The sequence below is a fragment of the Metarhizium brunneum genome, chromosome 1, assembly GCF_013426205.1.
Source record: "Metarhizium brunneum chromosome 1, complete sequence".
NCBI lineage: Eukaryota > Fungi > Ascomycota > Sordariomycetes > Hypocreales > Clavicipitaceae > Metarhizium > Metarhizium brunneum.
This window is the reverse complement of record NC_089422.1, coordinates 8330820-8356263: the sequence shown is the minus strand read 5'-3', so window position 1 is coordinate 8356263 and position 25444 is coordinate 8330820. Positions and strand designations below refer to the sequence as shown.

At 51.0% G+C, this 25444-nt stretch overlaps 7 protein-coding genes across 7 annotated transcripts; 3 read left to right on the top strand and 4 right to left on the bottom strand.

Moving 5' to 3' along the window:
* Positions 1-331: 331 nt before the first annotated feature.
* MPDU1 (Mannose-P-dolichol utilization defect 1 protein) lies at positions 332-1253 on the top strand (the record flags this gene model as incomplete). Its single annotated transcript, XM_014692551.1, has 2 exons — positions 332-928; positions 999-1253. The coding sequence occupies 2 exons, from the start codon at positions 332-334 to the stop codon at positions 1251-1253; spliced, it is 852 nt and encodes a 283-aa protein (XP_014548037.1).
* Positions 1254-1644: 391 nt separating this feature from the next.
* Positions 1645-2332, bottom strand: G6M90_00g025450 (uncharacterized protein; the record flags this gene model as incomplete). The annotated part of the gene is made up of 2 exons (XM_014692552.1): positions 1645-2069; positions 2134-2332. The coding sequence occupies 2 exons, from the start codon at positions 2330-2332 to the stop codon at positions 1645-1647; spliced, it is 624 nt and encodes a 207-aa protein (XP_014548038.1).
* A 1629-nt stretch (positions 2333-3961) lies between these two features.
* Map3k1 (Mitogen-activated protein kinase kinase kinase 1) lies at positions 3962-5129 on the bottom strand (the record flags this gene model as incomplete). The annotated part of the gene is made up of 3 exons (XM_014692553.1): positions 3962-4116; positions 4190-4598; positions 4680-5129. The coding sequence occupies 3 exons, from the start codon at positions 5127-5129 to the stop codon at positions 3962-3964; spliced, it is 1014 nt and encodes a 337-aa protein (XP_014548039.1).
* A 1450-nt stretch (positions 5130-6579) lies between these two features.
* PNG1 lies at positions 6580-8062 on the bottom strand (the record flags this gene model as incomplete). The annotated part of the gene is made up of 2 exons (XM_014692554.1): positions 6580-7435; positions 7503-8062. 2 exons carry the CDS (start codon positions 8060-8062, stop codon positions 6580-6582), a joined length of 1416 nt encoding a protein of 471 aa, XP_014548040.1.
* Positions 8063-12270: 4208 nt separating this feature from the next.
* On the bottom strand, positions 12271-14985 carry utp4 (U3 small nucleolar RNA-associated protein 4; the record flags this gene model as incomplete). The annotated part of the gene is made up of 2 exons (XM_014692555.1): positions 12271-13907; positions 13962-14985. The coding sequence occupies 2 exons, from the start codon at positions 14983-14985 to the stop codon at positions 12271-12273; spliced, it is 2661 nt and encodes an 886-aa protein (XP_014548041.1).
* A 701-nt stretch (positions 14986-15686) lies between these two features.
* NPT1 (Nicotinate phosphoribosyltransferase) lies at positions 15687-17188 on the top strand (the record flags this gene model as incomplete). The annotated part of the gene is made up of 3 exons (XM_014692556.1): positions 15687-15882; positions 15934-16996; positions 17053-17188. The coding sequence occupies 3 exons, from the start codon at positions 15687-15689 to the stop codon at positions 17186-17188; spliced, it is 1395 nt and encodes a 464-aa protein (XP_014548042.1).
* Positions 17189-18002: 814 nt separating this feature from the next.
* G6M90_00g025400 (uncharacterized protein) lies at positions 18003-20149 on the top strand (the record flags this gene model as incomplete). The annotated part of the gene is made up of 2 exons (XM_066129953.1): positions 18003-19135; positions 19918-20149. 2 exons carry the CDS (start codon positions 18003-18005, stop codon positions 20147-20149), a joined length of 1365 nt encoding a protein of 454 aa, XP_065985817.1.
* Positions 20150-25444: the final 5295 nt, after the last annotated feature.

Here is a 25444-nt window from a genome sequence, read left to right as displayed (position 1 = left end):
CCCTTGCATCATTGCACCGTCTCCGGTCGCAAACCCTCAAATGAATGTTGACCCGCGCGTCGTCGCGAGTGGAAATTCCCACCGACTAGCTCCAGCTCCCAACATCAGCTGTCTGCAAACCACATCTGCATTCGCGGTTGGACACGGTTTCTTCAACATCGCCACCTAGCGTCAGGGTAAATACAATCGCGCTTCGATTCCACTTCCCCTGCTGCACCCACCAGCTAACGGGACAATCTCTCTCAGCATTCCCGACGTTTTTCTTCTTCACAGCACAGCATCATTCCCCTGTCCACCTCGGCATCACCAGCCTCAACGTCAAACCACCGCCATGGACGCTCTTCGAACCGCTATACAACCAATTACCCACAACCTCCCCCCTCCGATCCGCGACCTCGGCGTCTCCATTATCGGCGACAAGTGCTACAAAACTCTCCTCCTCGACGTGGACCTCGAAAACACAGAATGCCTCAAGCTCGCCGTGTCCAAGGGCCTCGGCATCGGCATCATCGCCGCCTCCTCCATCGTCAAGGTGCCCCAGATCCTTAAGCTCGTCAACTCAAAGTCCGCAGAGGGCGTTTCATTCTTGTCGTACCTCCTCGAGACGAGCGCATACCTCATCACTCTCGCCTACAATGTCCGCAACGGCTTCCCCTTCAGCACCTTTGGCGAGACGGCGCTGATCCTAGGCCAAAACATCATCATCTCCGTGCTGGTGTTGAATTACAGCGGGAAGGCAAGCATGGCTGCTGTCCTGGTGGCCGCCTTGGCTGGGAGTGTTGCAGCGTTGTTTGCGGAGAATGTTTTGGATATGAAGGCCCTCAGTTATTTGCAGGCCGGCGCGGGTGTCTTGGGTGTTGCGAGCAAGGTTCCCCAGATTCTGGCCATTTGGCAGGAGGGCGGTACTGGCCAGCTCAGCGCCTTTGCTGTATGTGTTTCCCACTGGAGGCTCTCCTCACAACTCTTGTCTTTGTGGTCAGGCGCTAATGAGTTTTCAGGTCTTCAATTACCTCGCTGGTTCTCTATCTCGAATCTTTACTACCCTCCAGGAGGTGGATGACAAGCTTATCCTGTATGGCTTCATCTCCGGCTTTACCTTGAACCTTGTCCTGGCTCTGCAAATGATCTACTACTGGAACGCCCCCTCTCAAAAGGCCAAGGGCAAGCGGAAGGCGGTGCCAATCGAGGCAAAGGCCAAGTCTAGTTCAACTGGAACTCCTAAAAAGGGACCAACCACTCGCCGCCGTGGTTAGCTTCCGCGATTTGCCGTTTTGTTTTGATGCGCCTGGTGCCGTCGTTTTTGTGCACCATAAATATAATTAATACGTCACGTTAAAATGCGACCAAGTTCAGGTGCTACTTCGAGCACAGCTAGCAATGCCACATGCTATGACCAATTATTGAAGTCGTGTCTTTTGCGTCATGATGTTACGCAATACAACCATATGTGTAATTCTGTCCATGGTGAATACCCCAAGCAGATTCATATCAGCCCATCCATCCATTGGTGTCGCCTGCACCAATAGCTTGATACACCTATTATCCCATCCTGAAACGCCAAAGCTACCACCGAAATTAACTTAATAAACGCCATTTTCAAATGCTCACCCAACCACTTAGATTCCGTTGCCTTTAACATCATCTTCAGCATAGGGACAGCCCCATGTTGGGCCACCCAATGTTGCCAAATGCTTTCCTCCCTGCGCAACATAGGCACCGCTTCTCCTCGCCCAAGTTGCTCACCGAGCAGCTGAAGCAAACGTGCTTCCCGCATGCGCCACACGTCGTATTATCCGCCGTCAAATCGTCCACAGCCATTTCATGAGCGTTGCCGCCGGGTCCCAGACCCGCTCCACAGTCCTCACAACTCGTCGGTGCGAGAGCGGGCTGTTCAACAGTCGATTCACTGACGGGCGAAGGCGCTGAATTGATGCTCCAAAAGCGATGGAGAGACTGCTGCTTCCGCGGCTCAGATGCAGACCCTGTTTGGGGAAGAGGCTGGAAGCCGGTTTCTCGGACAGTTTGTGATTGCTGCTGCTGCGCTGAGAACAGTAGATTCAATGTATGCTCTATGATGAATTTGTAAGCGGGTTGGGTTCTTGGTCCACGCGAGGGCAGCCGGTGGTTACGTACGGTGGACTATCTCCTCTGACGGCCTGTTATTTCGGAATCGTTTCATTGTTCGACTGTTCAGGTGGGCGGGTGGCATGTTGTAAAAGGCTTGTGGGTTTACGTCGATTGCGGAGTTGCTAGGTGGTGAGCTGAAGATTGAGGAGCATGAGGAGGGTGACGAGCAGAGCTCGGGCTCGGAACGCTTGCGCTTGAGGGTCATGTTGGTGGTATGAGTGGCAGGACGATTAATTGGACTGATTGAATGATTATGAAGATAAAGTGCGTTTGGTTGCTGTAGTGGAATAGGTGAGGCGCGTGGTGAGGCGACGCGGTGACGGTTCCTGTGAAACGGGCTGGTTCGCGTCGGCGTGTTAATGGGTGGGCTGGGCGCGGACAAGCGGCTTGGCCCACTCACTCCCCACAGGCCCCTCCATCGAGCTGTACTCCGTATGTATAACTTCACACCAGACATGCGTGCTACTCTGTCAGCTCCTCATAGATACTGGCTTGGTGGTTATGACAAACGAAGACAACTACTAGTCCGAATGCTGACGAGAAAATATTTACCCTAAGATAACTGCCCGTTCGTATCCATCAAACGCGAGCTTCATGCTGCCAGAAGCTTGGAACTCCGCTCCGTGGTTGGTTGAACCAGACCGTGGTCGACTTCGACGACGCACCTCAGCGCACCAAGTCTTCATGGTTTTGGATTACATTAGCGGTCAGCCCCTCACGAAAAAATTACTTCGAGATAACTCAGAAGAATGCCGGTGTCAGTTCCCTTAGGGAACTTATCGATATGTTTACGCTTCAGGCTTTGAACCCGGAGGAAGCTCAAGAGACTTTCAGCGTAGAGGCTGACTCATCCGAGGATTCCTTTTGTCTATCCCGCCCTGATCTCTGCCTCGATAATATCATCGTGGACGACGAGCTTCATATGCGCGGCGTCATTGACTGGGAGGAGTTCTCGGCTACAGCACGGGACGGTTGTCTACCCTGCATCAGTTGCTTCTAGAATTGACATGTCATCCGACTGCATGAATGTGATGTCCTCAAGGAAACAGCTCTCGCCCAACCAACCTTTGCTTGCGTAGGATTGGTATTTTCGAGATGAGTTAAAGTTGCTGATGACTTAGCCATCCAACCTCGGTTGGCTCCTCTACAGATGCATCTACCCTGGGCTATACGATGAATCTCGCGACAAGATAGCCCCTGCTTTCTTCCAACGTCCTGAGAACCAGGGGCTGCAGGCAAGTTTGCAACGGCGATTGCGTTCTTCTGAGCGGTACACTCTCCATCTCAAGAACAAACAACCTCTCTGACGATGAGGAAGCAGAATGGCAACAAATGCATCTGCAGTCGCGCCCTGAGCGAGCCTCAGACTTGCCACGAATTCATGCACATACTATGCGAATCACCAAGGAGGTCATCGCATCCCACATGGCCGCGGCTGTCTTACTATCCAGGCTCTATGTAGCGGGAGCTGGTGTCGGTTTAGCCTGCTGCAAAAACATCACCGGGAGAGTGTGGATGTGATCGTGTCTCATTTCAAGACCCAATTTGATGGATGGGACACACGATAACCACTTGCACAGTCCGTCCAGAGAATCCCCAGGCTCAAACACGATTAGCATATGACGACGGCAAGAGGGCCTGCATCGCCACAAGAAGCCTGTCTGTCTATTTCGTCGAATGTATCATTATTACGCTCCGGGTACGATCCCATTCGCTCGTTTGATCGTATAGAATATCGCCGACATATCAACCGCCCGCCCCTTTTTGTGCAAACTCACACATATACACGCGCACGCGCGTAATTTTCGTCCTCTTTTAGTTGTTCGGATATCATTCATTCTTCTTCATATTCTTCCTCATCATCGTCTTCCTCATCATCGTAGCCGTAGTAACGATCAAGAGTATAATCGTCAATTCTTTCGTACCAAGGGGCTCTGCTCCGCCTTCCATACCCGTACTGACTCCAGCCCGAGTAGTAGGAGCTGGAGTCTGAGAAAAAACGATCAGCGGTCAGTAATATAATGCAGGTGATGGGGACCGAAAAGCATATGCGGTTGCATACCTCTGTGGGGGTTGATGCCAAGCTGATCAGCAACATTGATGTAGCCTTCACTCGACATGCCTCCGTCCGTTGCCACTTTTGGAACCAATCCAGAATCAGTTTCCCACTTGCTGCGGCAAAAAGGGCAAGTCACGTCTCCTGTCTTGGTCTTGGCCCACATCTTAAAGCAGTCCTGATGGATGTTTTGTCCACACGCCGCCTTACACCAGACGATTGACTCGGGGCTCTTGGTGTCAAAGGCACAGAAGCAAATGGGGCACTCGCCCTCGATATCTTTGCGCTTCCCGCTCTCGGATTCCCTTGCAGGGCTGCGCGACGGCGCCTTTGCAAAGATGGACCGTAGCTCAGTGCTCAGGAGCGCGAGCTGATAGACAAGTTCGTACGGGGCCTGAAGCACCCTGGAAAGAATCTGGGAAACAGTCAGCAACGCCGTGATACAGTATTCCAAAACCAAAAAAAAAACAAAATGTTGGACTGCTTCAACCCGTACGTAAATAACGTGTTTGCACTGATTCCCTTTCAAAGCATGGGGGCAGTCACAGGTCGGCTGCTGCTTAATGTGAACGGTATATATATTGCCGGTGGACCCCGTCATCTTGAATATTTCCTCAGGACACTCGTCTGTTCCGCTGGGAGTTCTTTCGAGGACATAAAACCGCTGGCTTAGTGCCCGGTCATGCACGTTGTGGAATGCCAGTGGCGGATGGGAACGGTGTGCTCGCAGTCGTTTCTCTGTGGGTGGTGACGAGCCATCCTCTGGAGCTTTTCTCTTCCGTCTGGGCGTTGACGAAGACTGAGGAACGTGAGCAGTCGAGGCTGCCCTTTTCATACCGGGCATTCTCTTGGGCGATGGCGCGACGGTCTCGTCGCATGTTAGGTCGATTGGATCCTGTTGACTTGAGCCCGCCTCGAGTCCTTTCTTCAACACCGCCCGGTTCATCTCGGGCTTCCTGTTGTAGGCGCCTATGCGGTGACCTGGGCTGATGGCTTGCGCCTTTTTTTTTGTCGTCCTCGCTCTCCAAGAACACCGCACTGTTTTATTTCAATTGGGATCAAAACGGCGGAGACGGCTGGTATTGTTTCTGACGACGGCACGGACAAACTAAGCCCTTACGCGTGGACGCAGCAGCGCTCGTAAAAGACAATACCACGACGCGTAGTGATCACAACGCGTAGATGGAATTTGCGTCGCCTTTACTGAAAAGAATAAAAATGGCATGCAAAGCGACTGACTTCGGATTCTTGCTAAAAGCCAAATTGTAGCTCTTTTGTCAGGGTGCCAGAGAAAAGACGAGTTCGCAAGTATTAGCACTCGTAGCGCTAAACATGCACAATTCGAATCTTCGAAGCTGTCAATCTGATCTCCCCCCACTTACTCCGTAAATGCACACAGTACTCCAGATGCCTCAAGCCATGTCCCAGGAGGGCAGTTCTGCCAGCCCACACCACACCGCCTTCCTCCCTAATGACGGAAATCCTTCCTCCTGCCAGGATATAATTACCCATCTTCAAGTGCAAACTCATGTTCTGCCACGTGGAAAAGCGTGGCAGGTTATAGCCATGGGCCTTTGAAAGTACCCAGACAAGAACACATGGAGTCTGGAATGCAGGACATGTTAGATCGAGCGCTTTTTGTATTCGCCATCTATTGCTATGCAGTAAATCACAAAATCCCATTTCCCATTGAACCTAATCATTCTCAGGTTCTCCTTCATCCCATCTCTTTGCCCTCGTGTCCATATTGCTCCCAGACATGGAAATAATAAAACCACACCCAAACAACGCCGGAGGGTGGCGAATAGCTTAATTTCAAATCAAATATCCACGGGAGAGACAACTGCCCTTTCCCGTCCGAGATGCGCCGTCCATTCGCCACCCCTAAATGTATCCAAGGACAAAAGGAACTAAGAGAAAGGAAATATTGCGACGAAACGTCATATGTTCAACTAAGGTACAGGCCGTCGTGACTTGTCCACTGCTCATACTGGAGTATGGCGAATATATGTGACAATACGGCGGGGTTTGAAGACGATGTTAGGAAAAGAGATATGCCATGTCTATGTTGCGGGCATATTTTGCGTGTGTGCTTGTGTGCATTTGGAGGTGAATTAGACAAGGAATAAAAAATACTAGTTAAGATTAATGGCGAGATATCGTCGAGACTCATCCACATGGTTTAGGTCATCAGATAGCTTCAGTGCCGTGTGGCCGACGTAGATGTGGCCGTATAAGAGATCGTTGATGTATTCGTCAAAGTTCGTGGCAACCGGTCGTCTCAGGCAGTAATATTTTGGTCACCTTGCACATACGAGCTGGCAGGAAGACCGATCAAAAGACGCGCATGAACGAGTAATGCCGCAGGGAGTGCTGCATCATTTCTTTCTTGGGTCTTACTGCTGTCGGGGGTCACGAGGGGGTTGAAATTGTTGATTTCGTGCTTGCTGCTGAGCCATTAACCAAGCAGCGCTGCCGGTTTGCTGTACGAGCTGCTCGGCAGGGACCTTGACGTCTTGTCCATGGCTGGGCACGATGCGGCCGGTGCTTGCTGATGACGAGCTCGAGGCGCCAGGAACAAGATCGGTAACGGCCTGAGCAATAGATGCCACTACGTAGCCGCGAAGTTCCTCGTCCTCCCGCTGATCTTCCTTCTCGAGACGAAAACGTTCGTCCTTGTTCATGTTACTTCGTCGAATGTTCTTGATCTCTTGTGTGATGTAAAGCATGACCTCCTCGGGGCAACGGTTGCGCTCGGCAGCTGATTCATTGTTTCGTACATATCGTCGTGTTACGTCGGTCGCTCCGTCGATGGAGAAGGCAATGCAGTATGACATCTTCTTGCCCCATCCTTCGGTGTAAAGACGAGGGCTATCCCAAGCCTCCTCACACGCATCGACATGAACCCATCTTCGCTGATGTTCTGAGTATACCTCGGTCCACACATGGTCTTCGGCGTTCCACACCCATCTGACTCTGCCACCAACGGCGCGGCAAAGCATGCTGAAGCAGTTCGCCCATTCACCAACACGTCCTCGTCGGGTCTGAAGTAGCCGCCACACATCACCATAGCGGGGGAATCGCTCATAGGCCCCGCAGTTTTGAGCAGAGCATCTGTATAGTTCTACACGAAGGGCACCGCAAGCGCTTTCTTCGGGGGTAGGGGCTGTCATTCCCTGCGCAATAGTTGGCGACAGACATACCGGGCAAGGAGGATTGTTCACCCAGGTAAAGAACGACCGCTTGAACCATCTAGAACGTCGAAGTCAGTTAACTGGACAAAGTAAGAGAATAGATACATGTGGTGATCTGGACATACCGGAGAAGTGCGCGAATTACACAATCCTGATATCCCCATTCCGGTCGACGGCCATCACCCATACTCTCTGCCTCAGCTTGTAGGACTTGACATTCCTCTTCGGCTTCGCTGTAGATTCGATCGAGTGGAATGGTCTGCAAAGCTTCATCCAACAAACCGGGATTCTCATACTTTGTCGGAGTCAATGATAGGCTGATCATCAAGTTTCGGAACTTCTGCGAGTCTCGATCTCCAGCAGCTGGTGCTGTTGGGATTTTGGGAAGATGGCGGATACACGAGTATGACGGGGGTGTTGATGGAGTCTCACTGCCATGCGCGGTTGCTGGTCTATTGTCGGTGAACGAGGCATGGGCAGCCAGGTTAGCACTCGAGGCTCGGCCTGATAAGCCGGGGGACTGGTGTCGCGGTGAATGACTCCGAGTGCAAGAGCGCAAGTCATTCATGCGCTTGTCCCTCAAAAGGCCCTCAAACTTGAGGCGAAGATCGCGTGCCCATTCCTCCCCATACTGGCCATCTGAGGACGACGGGTTGGAGTCGAACGGGGTGCCTCGACCCTCCATAGTGAAATAACTGCAGCTCGGGGATATCGTCAGTCAAGTCGGCGATGAGGATGCCGCTGAGCAGTTGTATGTCGTGTTGTAGACAAATGGGACGTTCGAACACAGGTCGAGATGGAATATGAAGATCCGAAATGAGATGTGCCGGGTAGAAATGAGATGCTGGGTGAAGTGTTGTCGCAACTAGGCAAGCGTGGTCGTGGTCGTGGTCGTAGTCGTTGTCGTAAGCTGAATGGATTCGTAGGCCTCGCGAGTCGCCACTGCTAACGAAACCACCCTGGAACCACTGAAAGGACCGGCAGATGCCCGCGGCTGCGGCGAATTTCCTAACAAGTCAATTCGGATAGATAAGACGATGTATCGAATGCAATACAAAGCCGGTGATGCGACTATGCGTCCACCGGGACAATGTAGCCGTGAGGTCTTGTGAAGTGAGTGTCTGGTCTGAATTGGCAGCCGTCAGGTGGCGACGCTGATAGGAAAGTCAACCCAGACGAGGACTTGATGGGGGAGGAGCGGATGGTAGTAGCAATCAATGGCACTAGATGGACAACGGGTCTGGTACGGAGTACGCAACACTTCGCAGGCCAAAGGGACCGCGGACAGGCCTGCAGTGCGGTGGACCAGGGGCGCAGAAGGGGAAGTAAATGGACCAGTTGACTCGACATGGATTCAAGATGGCGCTGGCGGTTTGTCTCGGGCGGCGGGTTTGCGTCTTCGTCCGTCTTTCTTCGTCAAGACCCTCAAAGGCGTTTACGCGTCAGCTTGTGTGCCACGGCCAATTAGCGGCGGTTTAATGCCTCGATGTGGAGACGAGCTGGGCAAGATGGGTGCTGCCAGTGTTGAGAATTGGCCGTGGAAGTACCGATACTTCCGGGAGCCGCGCAGACGGACGTCACGTACTCCGTACTTACGTACAACATCGAATCGCGCGCCAAAGTCTAACTGTGTGTAATCCTGGAAGACCACAACAGCAAACTCTGACTGGAATCTGAGCGAAATATACCTACCTAGGTAGGTATATACTAAGTAAGTAATATGTAAGCTTGCGGCGTTGCAGTGCCGTTCATGCATATCCAGGTATTAGATCTCCTGGCAGTATGCCATGGACAGACAATTACTAGTCTCTTTGCTGAACGATTGGTTGTAAGTCTCAACCAGTGGCGACGACTGATGATGACGACGCCGACGGGTACTACTGAGTCAGGTGTTTTGTTTACCATATCTGCCAGCAAAGTGACGAGGTACCCAAGTACACTTTCTAACATCCATTTCGGTCGACAACGTGGTGCAAGTACCTGTACCTCAATGAGGCTTGAGCCTCCCCACCCGCTTGACAGGGGTCCAAGAGGCGATGACGAGGCACGGCAACCACGCATTTGTCCAACGAGACAATTTTTGAAGGGTGCGTGTTTCCACGGCCCAGCTTTCTCCCAGCACGTACTACTCTACGCAACCACTGGGCTGCTGTGCCACAGCCCAACCACAATCAGCCCATGACCAATCATGACTGGCCATGACGAGAAGCCGAAGGCGTTGGCAAACACATCAGCGAAACCATCAGCTCAGCGACAGATGTGACTTTCAATCTTACGAACCGGATCCTCCTTAATATCCACCGGACGTTTGAACTGTGGCGTGTGCTGTCCGATCGGTTGTAAATGCATCCTCGCATCGCAAATGTTGCCGAGCTGACCAATACCTGGCTAGGCTTGCCTGTTTTCCAGATCCACGATGCGGGACGACAGCTAAACTGGTAGGGCCAAGTATTCTACTTCAACGGGGCTAGTTGCTTCATGGTTGCGGCTGTTGGATAGCAATTGAGCTTCGTTCTGGCCGAAACCTGAGACAGAATCAAGCCGAGATTCCTTCCAATTGATGACTTTGTCAACTCTCAATGCGAATGTTGGCACGGAGCACGCAGCATCCGTTCTCAAATTGCCTGGCTCACTAGCCTCGTGCTTATGAAAGTGTGGCGCATGCTCCATCACAGCCTCAGCCTCTACCTACATGGGAACCTAAATCTCTCTGCTCGCTCTGGATTCAACCTTGTAGTCCGTATCTCTCTGTCCTCCGTCTTCATGCATTTCGCTGGTCTGAAGAAGTCGTGATGGAATCGATCTTATAGCCAGGCTATTTGAAACTTTCTGCCCCGCATACCCTCACCCTTGCCCAAGACAAGCTTTTTTTGCTTTCGTTCTGGCCTTAACCGCCAATGGTGGATCTTGACAATCTGTACATGCATACCTACCTACCTATACCTAGGTAGGTACATAAAAGAGGGACGCGCGGTATCCGGCTGTGGCTGATAACTTCCAGGCTTCTGGTCGCAGTTGAGAATGGCTAAGAGAACTCATCTAGTTGATTCTCGCATGGCTAGGGCCCTCACCATGTTACATGGCCATCTCATGTCCAAGATGGGATTTTACCTTCTAATACTCCGTACCCAGTCACTACTTGAGGGCAGTAGAACAAGACACTATCTTAAGTCATCACTGCTGTGAAATCTCACCCATACCAACTGGGTAAGGACCACTCTCTGACCCACTGCCACATCAGCTTCGCCATCTCCAGACTCCATCCCATCTCTGTTCACCACCACGCAAACTGTCCTAGTCTTTTGCCGTAAGTGTATCATGTCTCACACAAGACACCAAACACAGCACGAGGCCTTAATCTTAAGCGTGGTGTTTCTGTTCTCGAGCGTCTTCTCGAATCTTTTTACCCCGGCGAAGCTTAAGCAGCACAGAGCATGCTCCTTGACTCGAATTCGCGGGACGCGCGTCGTCTTGACGGTACAACTTCAAATTTGGAGCTCCACTCTATTCTGCAACCGGTGTCATATAATTCTGACGTTGAAATCTTGCACAGAGCGTCCGTAGGTCCGGCAAGATGGATACTTAGCTGACATGTGCCGCGCCATGCATGGGTCGAAGCATTGCGCATGCCACCTACGGACCGAAAAGACGACTTATACTGGCCGTCCAGATCAGCAATATGGAAAAAATTTTTCCTTCAGGATGACATTTTGACACCTAATGTGATATACCTCCGCGTCGCCCATAATATAGACAGCAATCAGGGTTCTGCCAACCCAGTCCATGCACAATCCCGTTCGGCTTGACTAACACTCGTACGGGACATCTGGAACCTAGCCGATTCTCTCTTTGTTAAACATTCTTCAATCTTATATCTACTGGACCCAGAATTAACTGCCAAGGACAGATCCCTCTTCGTAACCGACTTTGAAGACTGCCCGATGAGCCGGTGTAATGCCTGTAATAGCTACTGGCGTTAAGGGTTATTATGCCAGCCCTACCGTCGCAAGTCATCTAGACAAGCACACACTCGCCAGAGGCGACATTATCATGAGTCCTTGTAATAATTCGCATTTCCTCTTCTAACCTCATCCAAACCCCCAAAGCACTCGTGCCACACTTCGCCTTCATCAAGATCAAGTATACATCGCCATGGCAACATCCACATCAGCTGACATGTAATCCCGAGTCTCGAACGCCCTTCGTCAACACGGAGGTTTCCAGGCATGATGCTGAATCCCCACAAGTACCCGACTGATTCGGAAAAATGGGAGGCGATTAGGTGTCAAAAGATGCTCGCTCGTGGTCCGGGCCGCGCGTAGCATGCCCACCAACGGCTGGGCTAAGAAAGTCCATATGACCATCTGCAATTTTCTCTTGCCAGACTGCTTCACCCGAGAGTGAATGACTTCCCAAGGAATACCCAAGTTGGTGTATACCATTACAAGAGGCAGCAATTTCCTCGTGTGGTCGTGACGTCATATATCCTATCAAGTAGCCACCAGGTGAAAGACGAGCTTCTCTATATCCCGTGTAATGAATCATTAAGGTATTCAAACCTCGGTGTTCTAGCTTTGGTGTATTTCCCTTTCATTACCAGTAGATACAAAAAAGTAGCTGTACATGCCCAACAGACCTATGTCTCGCCTCCTCTGCACCCCCTCTTGCAGGAACAAAGATATCTTGCCGCCCGAGCACGCTCCGCTTTCAGTCGTCATCAAAAGGTCAATCCCGCCCAAATACAACCCCTTTTGGGATGGCGGTGGGCAAGACCAGCTCCTCGTCCGCGCCAACACCATTCGTGGAGTAGCTCGATACCTCGGAAGCGACCCGTTTGCATGAAAGATACGTCGAGATGCCTTGGATTGAATCAGCACCAATGTTGTCGTGTAATTAGTTTGCACGGTCCCATTCTTCCCCTGCAAAGTACCTCTCGGGTGTTTCCACGTCCCAGGTAGGTCTCTCAACCAGAGCGACTTCCACGTCCTGACCGGGAGTATCTATCGGTACTACACCGAGAATAGGGCGATACTTGTATGTTATCCACCACTTTTTGGCTTCAACCGTGGTCGATCCTGTACTTTGGAGAGCAGTCTTGCCGCTGATTGTAGTTGAGCGAAGCTTGGACAGTTCGCCATCGGCATCCACCATGTCCTCGTCGCTGTCGCTGTCACCAACTTCGGGTGCCTTAACCACATCAATATCTTCCCACTGCTCGTCGGCACCGTGCTTTCGAACTTGGTGCGGGGCGAGGTTCTCTCTCTCCATCTTGCCTCCGGCACCGGTTGTTTGACCAACCCTCTTGCGCTTCGTTCCCTGCGTGAGTTGCGAGTCACCACCCTCAGCTTCCGGGACCCTAGGAAGGTCCTGCCCCATATCAAGCATGAGTAAGAATGACACGCCATACACCCACATCCGAGAGCCCTGCCATAGGATGCCCTTTGGCAGATCCAGGAGGTCTCGAACCGGTCCGGGCAGGGCCTTTCGAGGGTGCCGACGCGACCATGAAGTAAGAGCGCCATGACGAGGATTGAAGGCTAAGACGTTCCATGATGAGGTTACCACGGCTAGGATGTAATCGTCGACTCCATCTTTTTCGGCCCCTAGAGATGATTCTGATTCGGGTACGTAGTCCGAGAAGGATAGAACGACAGGTGATGATGGTAGTTTGGGTAATAGCTTCGCGTTAGGGTTGCGAACCCACCGGTCTTGCATATTAGAGGCCCCTTCATCCTCTTCATCAGATGAATCATTGTCAGAAGAGGCCGATGCCGCGTCATCGAGCGTCTCCATTTCGTCACCGGTCTGCAAATCCTGATCGTGGTTACGCAATGCCCATGTGTCAATATATCCAGCCAAGTCAGCCACCGCAACCATTTTCGAGTCAGCGCTGAATGTGATTTGCGTAATGCTCCGGTCGTAGCTGCCCAGACCGCCATTCAGGATGTATCTTGGGATCTGGCGACGAAGTCGCGAAAGCCGTTGAAGCCTGATGGGGGCTTCGGCAGTTTCTGTAGACGTATGTTCGGTTTGGATCTGGGCCATGAGAACCCGAGATCCTTCTTGGACCACGAGCAACCACCGCCCATCGGGAGAGAGCTTGACCTGCGTAGCGCCAAGCTGTGACAGCCTGACTGGCAGCTCAAGGCTCGACAGCTTCACGTCTGAAGGCTTGGCAGGGTCTTCATGCTGAAGCCGGAAAGCTTTAACGTCGGTGGCAGTAGACACGAACAGTAGGGTGCCATCAGGATTAATTGTGGCGGAAGCGATATTTGAATCGCCTTTAACAACGATAGTCTTCAGTAGTTTCCGATTCTGGTTGATATCAACAAGTTCCTCTCCGGACTGCAGCAAATCGGCAGCTGACTTGCGTAAAACCCAAACATGAACCTCCCTCTCCCACCAGCTGATGATGAATCGTGCCCTCGGTGCGCTGGTGACGGGTGGTTGTTGAGGCAGGTTGCTCATCATTCTGTGATTTTCTCGGCCCATTTCTTTCAGCGGGACAACCATCAAGCTTGCGTCGGGTCCTGTTGCCATGTTAGTTGGTCGGGTCTTGTGAATAGGGGACAAATGTATCCTACCTCCTGAAACTACAACGCTGATGCGCCCGTGTTCAAAAGAGGCCATTGCTTTGACATCGTGGTCATGGTAGCGGCGACCCCAAACCTTGCTCCATCGCTGACCGGCGCCCGAGTTTTGCTTGTAGAGCATTGTCCTGCGGTCCATGCCTCCGCTGATGATGGCTGTTCCGTCTGCGCTTGTGGCAAGACTGAGGACATCCGACTTGTGACTCTGAATCCTTTGGGCCTGAGTGTACGTCTTCCCGTCCCAAATGCAGATCTGGCCTGTTGAGTCGCCAGAGACAATATTGCCATTTGGTAGGCATTTAACTGACCAAACAATGATGTCCTTGGAGCCACCGAGGAGATCCGAGCCAAGGGTCATTCTTCGCAGCATATGGCCCTTTGTAATATCATAGGCTCTGATGGTGCTGTCGGAGCATCCTACAATGACGACTTTGCGGGATTGGAAGGTGATGCTGACCATCTGAGCTTTTTTTGTGGGCGATTTGACGAGGACTCGCTGGAACCTCAGATCGTCGTCTTCCAGGGAGTACATGACTAGCTCTCCATCAATGGTTCCGGCAATCAGTTTTTTAGAATTCTGCGCCTCCTGGAAGCCGCCAGTAACCTGCGGCTTGTCGCTCTGAGGCTGTGCCGCAATGCACCAAATATCACCATGTTGGCCGCTGGCATGTCGCTTTGGTTTGCCTTTTTCGAGATCCCATTCAGTAACTGTAGATGTATAGCCAATGCTGAAGAGGCGCGACTTCCCAATGGCTACGTGACCGTCGCCTAGATCCTGATCGGGTTCGTTGACCCAAACCAATCCATCAACGCTCCTATCCTTTCCGCCTCGGATGACGAGCTCCTGAAGCCAGGTCCCGCTAGAGGGATTCCATATTTCAATATCGCCATTGGCGCGTCCGACGGCTAGCCTTGCTACAGCATTCTGCTTGGCTGTTCTTGTCTTGGGGTGAGAGAAAGCGACAGCGTTGATGGCGGAGGGCCGATACGGCACGAAACGACACCGATGCACATCCATTGCGTCGGCCTATCTTTGCTTGTTCGACGCACGGGAGATGCACAGGGTCAATACCTGGGCACAATAGCTTCCAATCCACGAATTCCAGCCGCCGAACACCGGAGGATTGTGTGTTTCGGGGTGTTTGGGCTGCGTGTTGTTCGATCGGGTTCTTTCGACAAGGCAAAAAAATGAGGATGCAGCCTCGCGTTGATTTTTTTTTTTTTGCCTGCAGAGCCAAACGGCGATTTAAGGTGTGGTCAATGCACGAAATGCCCCTCCACCCCACCAATGCCATCGTACCAGATGCAATAGCTACACTGGCACTTCACGTCTTTCGGTGACTCAGCTTTTGCTTTGTCACTTCCGAGCCTCAGTGCGATAAGTCCGACCTCTGCTCTAGCCGACAGACAGCCAACCCTCGTACTCGCTGTTCCGATCCAACCTCGAGGTATCGAGCACGGCGGTCCTTCTACCCCTCTCCGAGTCAACGACGGCGCAATTCGCATTGGCGCGCCACCGAGGTGTTTGTTTAGTCTGGGACAGAACTACGACTAGACGAACGAACCACAGCTCTGGCTCGGATCGCCATCAAGGTGTCAGGAGTTGCAATACTGAGTCTCCAATCCTGCGACTGTGGCCCATGATTCCCTTCCTGTGGCAAAGCTCTTTCATTGTCTGCTAGTTGCGGTAGTTTCTTGCATCCAACTCAATACACTATCATGGATTTCAACAGTTCGTCGCCCTTCCCCGAGGGCGTCATTTCCTTTCTCGACACCGATCTGTACAAGTTGACGATGCAATGCGCCGTCTTCAAGTTCTTCAAAGACGTTCCCGTGACATATGCTTTCACCAATCGTACACCTGATAAGAAGCTTTCAAGAGTTGCTTTTAAATGGCTTGACGAACAAATCCGAAGTAAGTGCGAGACACCGCGGCCGCAATCAACCCTCCTAACAATATTCCCAGAGCTTGGAAACATCTCCCTGTCCAATGGCGAATATCAATTTCTGAAAACACATTGCACGTATCTGACTGACGACTATCTCAATTATCTGCGCGATTTTCAACTCCGACCTAGAGAGCAAGTTACCGTCACGTTTACAACCGTTGGCAAGGATTCCGGAGCCGATTCGGATATTGGTGATATTGACATCAAGATTCAAGGAACATGGTCCGACACCATCTTGTACGAGATTCCCATTCTTGCCTTGACATCCGAAGCATACTTTCGATTCATGGATACCGACTGGAATTACGACGGCCAGGAAGAACTTGCATTTCACAAAGGCATGCAGCTCTTGGAAGCCGGTTGCATAACTTCGGAATTTGGCACTCGAAGACGACGTGACTACCACACTCAAGCCCTGGTGTTCCGCGGGTTGGTCAAGGCATCCAAGGCTGCTGCGGAGAAGGGCTTCCCTGGTAAGCTGTCTGGGACATCCAACGTACACTTGGCTATGAGGTTCGGCATTCCTCCTGTAGGAACTGTTGCCCATGAATGGTTTATGGGCACAGCTGCCATTTTTGATGACTATAAGAAAGCTACAGAACTAGCGCTTCGGCACTGGGTCGGCTGTTTCGGCTCGAATCTAGCCATTGCCTTGACAGATACATTCGGCACCGCAGAGTTTCTTCACTCTTTTAGCCTACCTGTGCAAACAGTTGAAGGCGGTATGTCAGGTGATATTTTCAAGAATGAGGACGGTTCTACCAAGACCTATGCCGAGTTGTTCACGGGCGTGCGACAAGATTCTGGAGATCCTGCGGAATATGCCAAGTTGATGCGGAATTATTACGATAAGCAGGGCATCAAAGAGAAGAAGATTATTGTATTCTCTGATTCACTCAACATCGAGCGCTGCTTGGAGTACAAAAAGGTTTCGGAGGAGCTTGGGTTCCAGCCAACATTTGGCGTTGGCACGTTCCTCACCAATGACTTTACGCACTTGACAACTGGAACCAAGTCAGTGCCCCTGAATATTGTCATCAAGCTTAGCTCCGCAGCAGGACGACCAGCTATCAAGATTAGGTGAGTGCTACTGATAACCAGCATCAAAACACTTTTCATTTACTCATTACAACCAGCGACAATATTGGCAAGAATACCGGGGACAAAGACCTCGTTGAAAAGGTTAAGAAAGAGCTTGGCTACGTGGAGCGCGAATGGAAAGAGGGCGACGAGACCTCGCGATGGGGTAAAGAAGAAAATGCGCAAGCATAGGTGGCGGAATTTATTAGAACATGGTGGTATCTTGCCGAAATTAGATGTTTGACGATATAGAATCGACTAGTCCCAGTCTTGGATAGGGCTTCAATACACTATACAGTGGATATATATGCCATTGGCAGAATCCATGGCGGCAAGTTCGGCAGAGGGACAGGACTGTTTATCTTTCTATTGATATTTGCCCCAACTGTCGCCCACGCAAAACTCGTTCGAATCGATATTAGACTGAGCATGTGTTAGCCGCAATGTCAAGGTAAGTGCTCCCCATGTAAAACCATGGTGACTTGCCAAAAAATACTAGGAGGAAGTAGCGGATCGAACACGCACACGACTCCTCAATCTTCGACGGCCAACATTTCTTTTGAAGACCTGTCTTTCGAGTACTTTCAACTCCATCAATCATCACTCCAGTCGAAAATCCTTCGTTTTTTGGACGCCTTTTTGGAACCATTTTTGGAACTTTTTGTCTTGGAGCGCATCCTTTTCCACTTCGTGACATCTACCATCAAGCATTTTCCAGCCCCCTTTTCAGAAGAATGTCCGACTCTTTCTGTTCAAATGTTCTGAGGGACTTGAAGAGAAGCCCTTCCTTCCCTCAGAACAGTCGTGTGCTGGCTTTCATTGTTTTGATATTCTTCGGTTCACTCATAGCTGGAACCGTCCGCGTTGTCACGACACATGTTCCGCCAAGAAAACCATCATTAGATGCCCGACAGTTTCAACTCGGAAGCATACTAGGTGCTAATGCGCTTCAGGCAAGTTAATGATATTGTTTGCTAGCATGACGCTTAATTGACATGTTTAGGCTATGAGATCGAGTGATGTCGAGGAAGGAGCTCAGAAGATTGACTCCCATCTGGATACCGATGCGGAGAACTCAAAACACACAACCTCATTTTCCTCGCCAGGTGCAACTTCTACATACATATCCATAGCTGAGAGCAGCATTCTAATAGATGCTGTCACGGACGTGGACACCGTTCGCCCACCGCCTGCATTCGATTTGCTTGCGGCACTGATCGAGGCCTTCAAACCAGTTGTTAACACCTCTCGGGTCGCAAACTTGCCCTTAAAGAAGCATGCTTTGGCTCAAGAAGTCAGACTATCAGTCACCAAGCCATCAAAAAAGCGTGATCCGTCTGCCAGCACAACCTCAGTTGTGTCTTCTGATAGTTTCCAAGCAGGGAGCTTATCGTCAACGCCATCACCGGGAAGATTTCAACAAACTGGCCCTTCATCAAATGAAGTTGGCGGTCCACAAAGACGCGAACTTGATCTTAATAATCCAGAGTCAGAAGTGGCTCTCTCCTTGCTAGATACTATATCCGGCTTGGTTGCAAATATTGCTAGAATCGATGGGAAAAGTGCAGCAGCGTTGACCGACGCCATGCTAGCTGTGCTTCCAGTAGAGCCTGAGGCACTTTCCTGCGCTATTTTGAACTTTACAGAGCAGGCATCTGTTTCGGTGGAAGAAGTTATCCCCTTCATTCTTCCAGCCATTGGAAAATCCTGGGGAAATCCAGGAGAAGGACAGATTCCAAAGGAGAGCTCAGAAAGCCTGAACGTCACATTCAAAGACATAATTGCTCAAGGGTCAATCGTCATCAACCAAATCACAACCGTTGCGGCACGAATTCAAGCTCCAATCATGCAGGAAGTTTTGCAGCTGGTTGCCAATGCTGTATATGCAGTGGCAAATCACTTGGATCAAATTGTCTGCGCCATTAGCCGAAATGATGCAGGTCTACAACTTGATGCTCTTGCTCCATGCGACTCAACTACCATTGAATCTGCATCGGTGAATACTTTGACGCTCAAGCCAATATCCTTGACAATTGGCACCTCTTCATTGGCAACTGCAACATGGAACATCATGCCTACCGCAAACCCTGAAGCTTATGACACGGTATCTGAAATACTGCCTGACCCCTATTCAATTTCGTCGGCTTCCAACTCAGATATCCTACAAACTGGGCGTTCAATTTCATCGCAGTTTTCTGTCACAGACCAAAGTGTTACATGTACGGTAGGGACATGGTTAAGCTTACGCACAACTTCCCCTGGTCTCTTACCTTGTCCGGCTTCGGCGCCTGTCTCGACGCCAGGAGTGAACCCTAAGTCAGGACCTTGTCCAGAGACAGGATATCAGTGCAAAGATTGTCTCAATGGATGGTTTTGCCCCCCGGTAGAAACACCCCCTCAAGTTGTGCCTTGTGGATTAGGGTGGCCTTGTTTTCACTGCAAAGACGGATACTTCTGCTCCTCAACTGCCGCCTTGGATCCTACTGCATATATCCCGGATAGTTACAGCGTTCCATTGCATCCTGCAAGCACTGAGGCAGTGGAGACCATTAGCCCAACACTACCTTCAGCTCCCACACCCAGTCACGACTTTTGCGTCGCAGTTCCCGGCTGGACATATTTGGGATGCTTTCGAGATGCTATTTCACGCACGCTTGTTGGATCCAAGCCTGTAGATTATTTGCGAGGTTCAATGCCGAACTATACATGTATCAACCACTGTGCAGCCAATGGCTACTCCTTCGCTGGCACTGAGCATGGCTTCGAATGCTGGTGTGGTTTGTCTATCCGAGACGATGCCGTTCGATTACCTGAGAACTCTTGTAATGTACCCTGTCAAGACTCGGCAAACGAGTTCTGCGGTGGATCTTGGGTAATTTCTGTATTCAGATGCGCAGAATCTAACCCCCGATCTGGCTCAGAGAACAGCAACTCATCGACATCAAAAGGAGCACAAGCATCAACACAAGTGCCAGGCTCATCACCGACTGTAACTACGCCACCACCATATCAAGAAACCCAGTCACCATCCGCAGTGTTGGAAACGACTGCGGATTCGCTGCTATACGCAAGCGAGAGCAAAAGCACGCAAACGCCATCTTCAGCCCAGCCAGGCCCAGTCGCAAAACTATTGGCAAACGCAAGACATTCTAAGTAGACTCACGGAGCTTTTGTAGCATACTGTTACATGCATTTGAGACCTTGATGAAAAATTTGTACGTAGCCTCATGTAATTGCCGTAATGAGTTACGGAAAGCAGGAATATCAGCCGGGGGAGGCATGGTGACCAAGTTTGGTTCTTTCTTTTGCTTTATTGATGGGGCGTTTATTTTGATTCTGCAAATTAGGGCTATAATAAGCGCATGCAGGTTCTTACAAATTGGGACATGGAGCACCGTAAATGCATGCAGTTAAAGTTCAAATCCTGGGTTCACAGTAATACAATGATTCGCACAGACCTTTAGCTGGCAAATGCTCCCCCGTGGACTCGTCTCACCCAGACATAGCCAGGGTCTTTACGTCGCTTGGGGATGACGTTCGCCAGATCCTAGATGGCTCAAGATGAGTTGTCAAGCTAAGAGAAAACCACATGGCCGCTCAGACAGAGGAGTCCATTGGATGGGTACGCCTCGCCCGACTAAGAAGTCACCAGTCGATGCTATCTAAGGTTGACAGTTGACAACGGTGTCGTGGACTACCTAGGGATGTATGTATTGCACCAGTTTCGGGCATAATACATTCATATATACATGGCGGCACTTAGCCCGTCCATACAGACATACAGTACAGCTCAGGTTAATTAGGTCTCTGATCAAGGTTGGCAGATGCAAAATGAAAAGCTCCACGGCGGCAACTGGGATCCAATCACCCAGCCTGGGCATCCGGAAACGGAGTCGAGTCCCATTCCTTCACGGAGAGGATGAACCGGGCTGTTGTTGGCCCATGAAGATGCTGGACTCAAAAATTACAACACCAGCGGAGAGGGAGCAGCTGCGTAACATCCGAGGGGGTAAGGAGTACGGAGTAGTACGTAGTACGGGGTTGAGTTATAGCAAAAGCGACAGGCACCGTCCGCAAGAAGCAATAATGAATGTCACTATCAACAAGGGGGTTTGTTAGTCGGAGGACTCCTCAACCAGAGAGCCAGGCGAGTGGACACGAGAGCAACTAGGATGCTTGTGCAAAATCTTTTCTTCGATGCAGATACTCCTACTAGTACTCCGTATCCTCAGGCAGACTAGTCAACCCCAGGTCCAGGCCTTCTCTCCCCGTGGGTTTGTTCGTAATGAATTGCTGGGGGCGGGACAGGCGGGCTGGCTGAAAGCGCAGAGAACGTGGGTTTGCTAGATTTCCATGGGTATAAATTGAGCTTGGGCGGTTCCCTCGCCACGGCTGAATGCATCGCCGAGGACGCGCATCTCGACTGGAGGCCAATGAGAGCGACGGGTTCGTACGTTAGCAAGCAAGCAGGTGGGCAAAGCTGATCAGCCCGTACATAGACTGCTCGGTGCTCTGTAGAGCATTGCACACATACCCTTGCAAGGCAGGCAGTGAGCCAACGGTGATGCCACCTACCTGCGTATGTATGTAGTCACGGAGGATTTAACGTTCGAGTCCGTCGCAGAGTGCGGTGGACATAGACGTACTCGGTATTATGCTGACCACGCATTTTCAACAAGTGCACGGCGATGCATGCATTCTGCATCCTACCCCTGTCGTGTGGCTGCTGGAGAGCGTCAGGGCACGCAGGCCCGCAACGACAAGGGGCGGTGGTGAGAATGGTGTGCATTTCGTTCGTTGACGATGCCACGCATCCGGAATTGTTGGTTGTTGGCGGCTACGTTCCCACTTGGTGCCGTCTTTGCCTCGGGGGCGTTTCCTGTCGCGGAGAAGAGGCCTCGTCTTAACAAATCGGCGGAACAGCGGCCCTGGGCTCTGACAGACGGCTATTGATATCCATCGACCCGAAATGGGTTGGGTTGGCTAAGAAGGACATGTTTTTGAGTGGTTTCCTGCAGCCCTGTCTGCTCTCGGATTCGAGAAGCCCAGGTCGGAGGGGGAAGAGGTTGGGGAACGTGGTGGTGGGGGTTGCTAATATGTATCAATGTCACTCCAGGTTCCTGTATGTACATATGTACATACATATGTACTCCGTGGTGCATTTCGGTGTGAGATGCAGGGGAAAAGTGTAATAGATTTCTGGATTCGTCCGAGGATTGGAATCGCCCGGCTCCGACGATGCTACCTACCCGGGTGGATGGGCTCGGTCTTGTCCTGCGACTTTACCCTGAATGAAACGACAAGCGACTAAGCGTCTGTGCAAAGGTTGAGTTTCATTCTAAAGTAGACAAGTTTTATCGCGGCTAGCGAACGGAGGTATGTAGTGGTTATGTATATGTTTGCTAAATATAGGGTTGTGCTCTTTGGCGACTGGGTGTCTGCATTGCGCCATGATTTGTGTATTTTGGGTCCCTCCGCACTTGGATGATTCCTGTGAGTTTATTACTCTGTTTTTCTGCCAATGAAGACATTTGGCTTGTTCCGCTCGTAATGACAAATTACTCTAGTCTCAAAGTGCATGATTTTTAATCTTAACCCTAGGAGCATAACGGTGGTGGCTTGATTGTTCATGTGTGTGACTGTCGTCATGGCGAAGTTGGACTAGAGGCAATATCGGTTAGCTTTGACGGCTCGGTCTTGTTGAAGTGCTGTGAAGCTGGTCGCTACGAGGACCTTGGCTTGCTTCAGCATGCTTCATCCCCGTCAATAGGTTCGGCATATGAATGTAGTTTTGCGCACGCTGTCGATGTCGATGAGAATGTCTTGACGAGACCGTCGCATGTTGATGCGCCACGATTTGCTCATTGGCGGGAAGGAACATGCTGGTCGGACGAGGAGGTCATCGGGCCAGGCGAAATTGCCTGATTCGAAAAACCTCAGATCCAAATCGTGGTACTAAGTACTCCGTAGTCCGTAGTCCTTCGAAATCGAACGCGCCACTTGCGCCTCTCGGGTCAATGGAGGATTGCCTAAACAGACTTGGCTGGCGCAATGTGAGTGTCGCCCCCAAACGCCACCATCGGCATTGGATGCCCGAGCCCCTGATCTTTTCACTTGTTGCCAACACGGCCAATACTTGGATTGATAAATCAGGCCGCGCAGACGGCAATTCGGCGCATTGCTGTAGTCCGCTTATACAACCGAGTTGAAACTGTGATTTGATGCTGTGGGTAGAGCCAGTAACACCGCCCTGAGACATGATATCCCTGCTTCACATTTGGTCTTGATAAATACTTTATTTCTTTTTGAGCTGGCGCCGTATTATACTAGCGGGCGATGTTAGTTTCACGGGCTGTGTTACCGCCGTCATATTCAACTAGGCGATTGACCTACAGTTTTTCTTAATCCAGACACTTGACACTTGAACCCCATGGAATTGTATCCCATACGGACCCTCGTGAGAGCCGGTAGTTTTTTTTTTCAGTGCGGAATGCACTTATGATTCCCCTGTCACTGCTGATTCTGCTCACAGTCATCTCTGTAGTCATCTCGTTGGTGGTAGCGCCATACATTCGAAAATTGCGCCGTGACACCAGTCTCCCACAAGTCTCCCATTTCTATGCATCATTTCCCTCCCGAGGTCACGATACACAACGATGGAGTTCTCCATCCATGTACAGGTAGCTAATTCGCTTCCATTGTGTCGGCGCCGGCGGTTGAGAGGTTGCATTCAGATCGACCCCGCCTTGAGATGGCAAGCAAATGTGGTTTTTAGACTATTGCACGGACGGCGATCGACAACGTCATGGTGTTCTTTGTTCAGACACTACCCCGACCTGCCCGACCTGCCCAGCTCGAGTCGTGTGTAGGCAAGGCAGTGGCGGGAGGCCTTTAGAGCAGCCTTCCGGTTCTCCGCGTCTCCTTGTTCCCCGGAAACATGCTAGTGACCCATGGGGCCCTGCAGACTTGTCTTGGGGCTCCAGAATGCTCGCCCGAGCGGATGGCGTTTTTGAGCCGGGTTCTACAGGTAATAACGCGATGGGCTCATATCGCCAGGACGTTCGTCCAGAGTCCGCCGGACAGGGAAGCAGGTTGTGCGGAGACGACTGCCCCGAGTCGCCCAGACAAACTAGTATTTCGACCGGCAAGGACGCACGGCACTGCACAAGCAAGGCTCAGGGCAGGCCGGTCGAGCAAGAAGAGCTGCATTGTAGAACCACAGCTGCGGCAACGCCAAGCATGGGGTACATGACATATCTCTCCACTGTTACAGATGTCCTCTCACCCGTCAAGCTTGGCAGGTCTCTTGTCGGATGGGACCGTGGCTATGATGCTCGTTGGCAAATGTATTTGCAGGATTCGGCCGCATTGGTTTCGCTGTGGCTTTCAGTAGTAACAGATGTCAACTGGTAGTACTACATGAGAAATATGGCATTACCGCTCCAGGCTAGTACGTAGTTATTATACCTGCTGACGAGGACTTGCTTTCGGTTGAAAACCGCATACTCTGCACCACCGCACTTGTTCCAGATGACCGGATTGCCGCGTTATGGATTGATATGCCCAAAGTCGACTTGTTAGTTGTATCGACTGATCTTGACTTGGTGCTCGAATCTCACATCATGATGCAATTAGACCGCCAACTAGCCAAAAGCCCCGGCCGTAAGGAAGCTGTACATGACGCCCCCTTCGATTTAGTCTCTGGAGAGGTTGCGGAAAGAGACCGCAGATCGCATTCCCCAAGAGACTAGCCAGCCAGCCACCAGCCACGCCCACCCATCAGTTGCTGCCGTTGACGGGTGCTAAAGGTTTGTTTCGCGAGCCATACATACTTGGCGTAAAAGCGTCGAGGCAAATCTCCGAATCCAGAGCCTCGTACCAGGATCGGTGTTTTCATCCAGACTCTCGCTAAAAAAAAAAAAGATAGGCGCTCTGACGTGGCTAAGACACCTCTCTGGCCCATGTTTCCTATGCTGAATGTACTGAATAGGAATGCGAAAGCTTTGACTCTTGTGCATATATATCGTTGCAGCCTGAGCGCCGTTAGACATCATACATATTTGTCCAGAGCCACAAAGAACTGCCTGGTATGGAGTACGGAGCACCACAATGGAACCGTATATAGTAATAACACCCTCATCAATTACAAATAACGCCTCTAAATGTTGGTTGTTGAAGGATTCGCCGATCGCTCGATCCGGGGCCCTGCATATGTAATAGTACTTGCTAGCTGTGTTGCAATGGCCAGGATTTTCGAGCCAGTGTTGGGGGATCATTCCCAATCGGCTGTAAAGTAGTTACCATCTCGTATCACTCCGGTTTGTACTCCGTACCTTGGTCTTGCTTCTATCATATACGTAGGTTGTCGACTTTGCAGTCACTTTAGTCTGGTCGTCGACGACAGGTCGAGAACAGCTGAGCCGCGAGCAAATTTGCTGCCACGTTTCC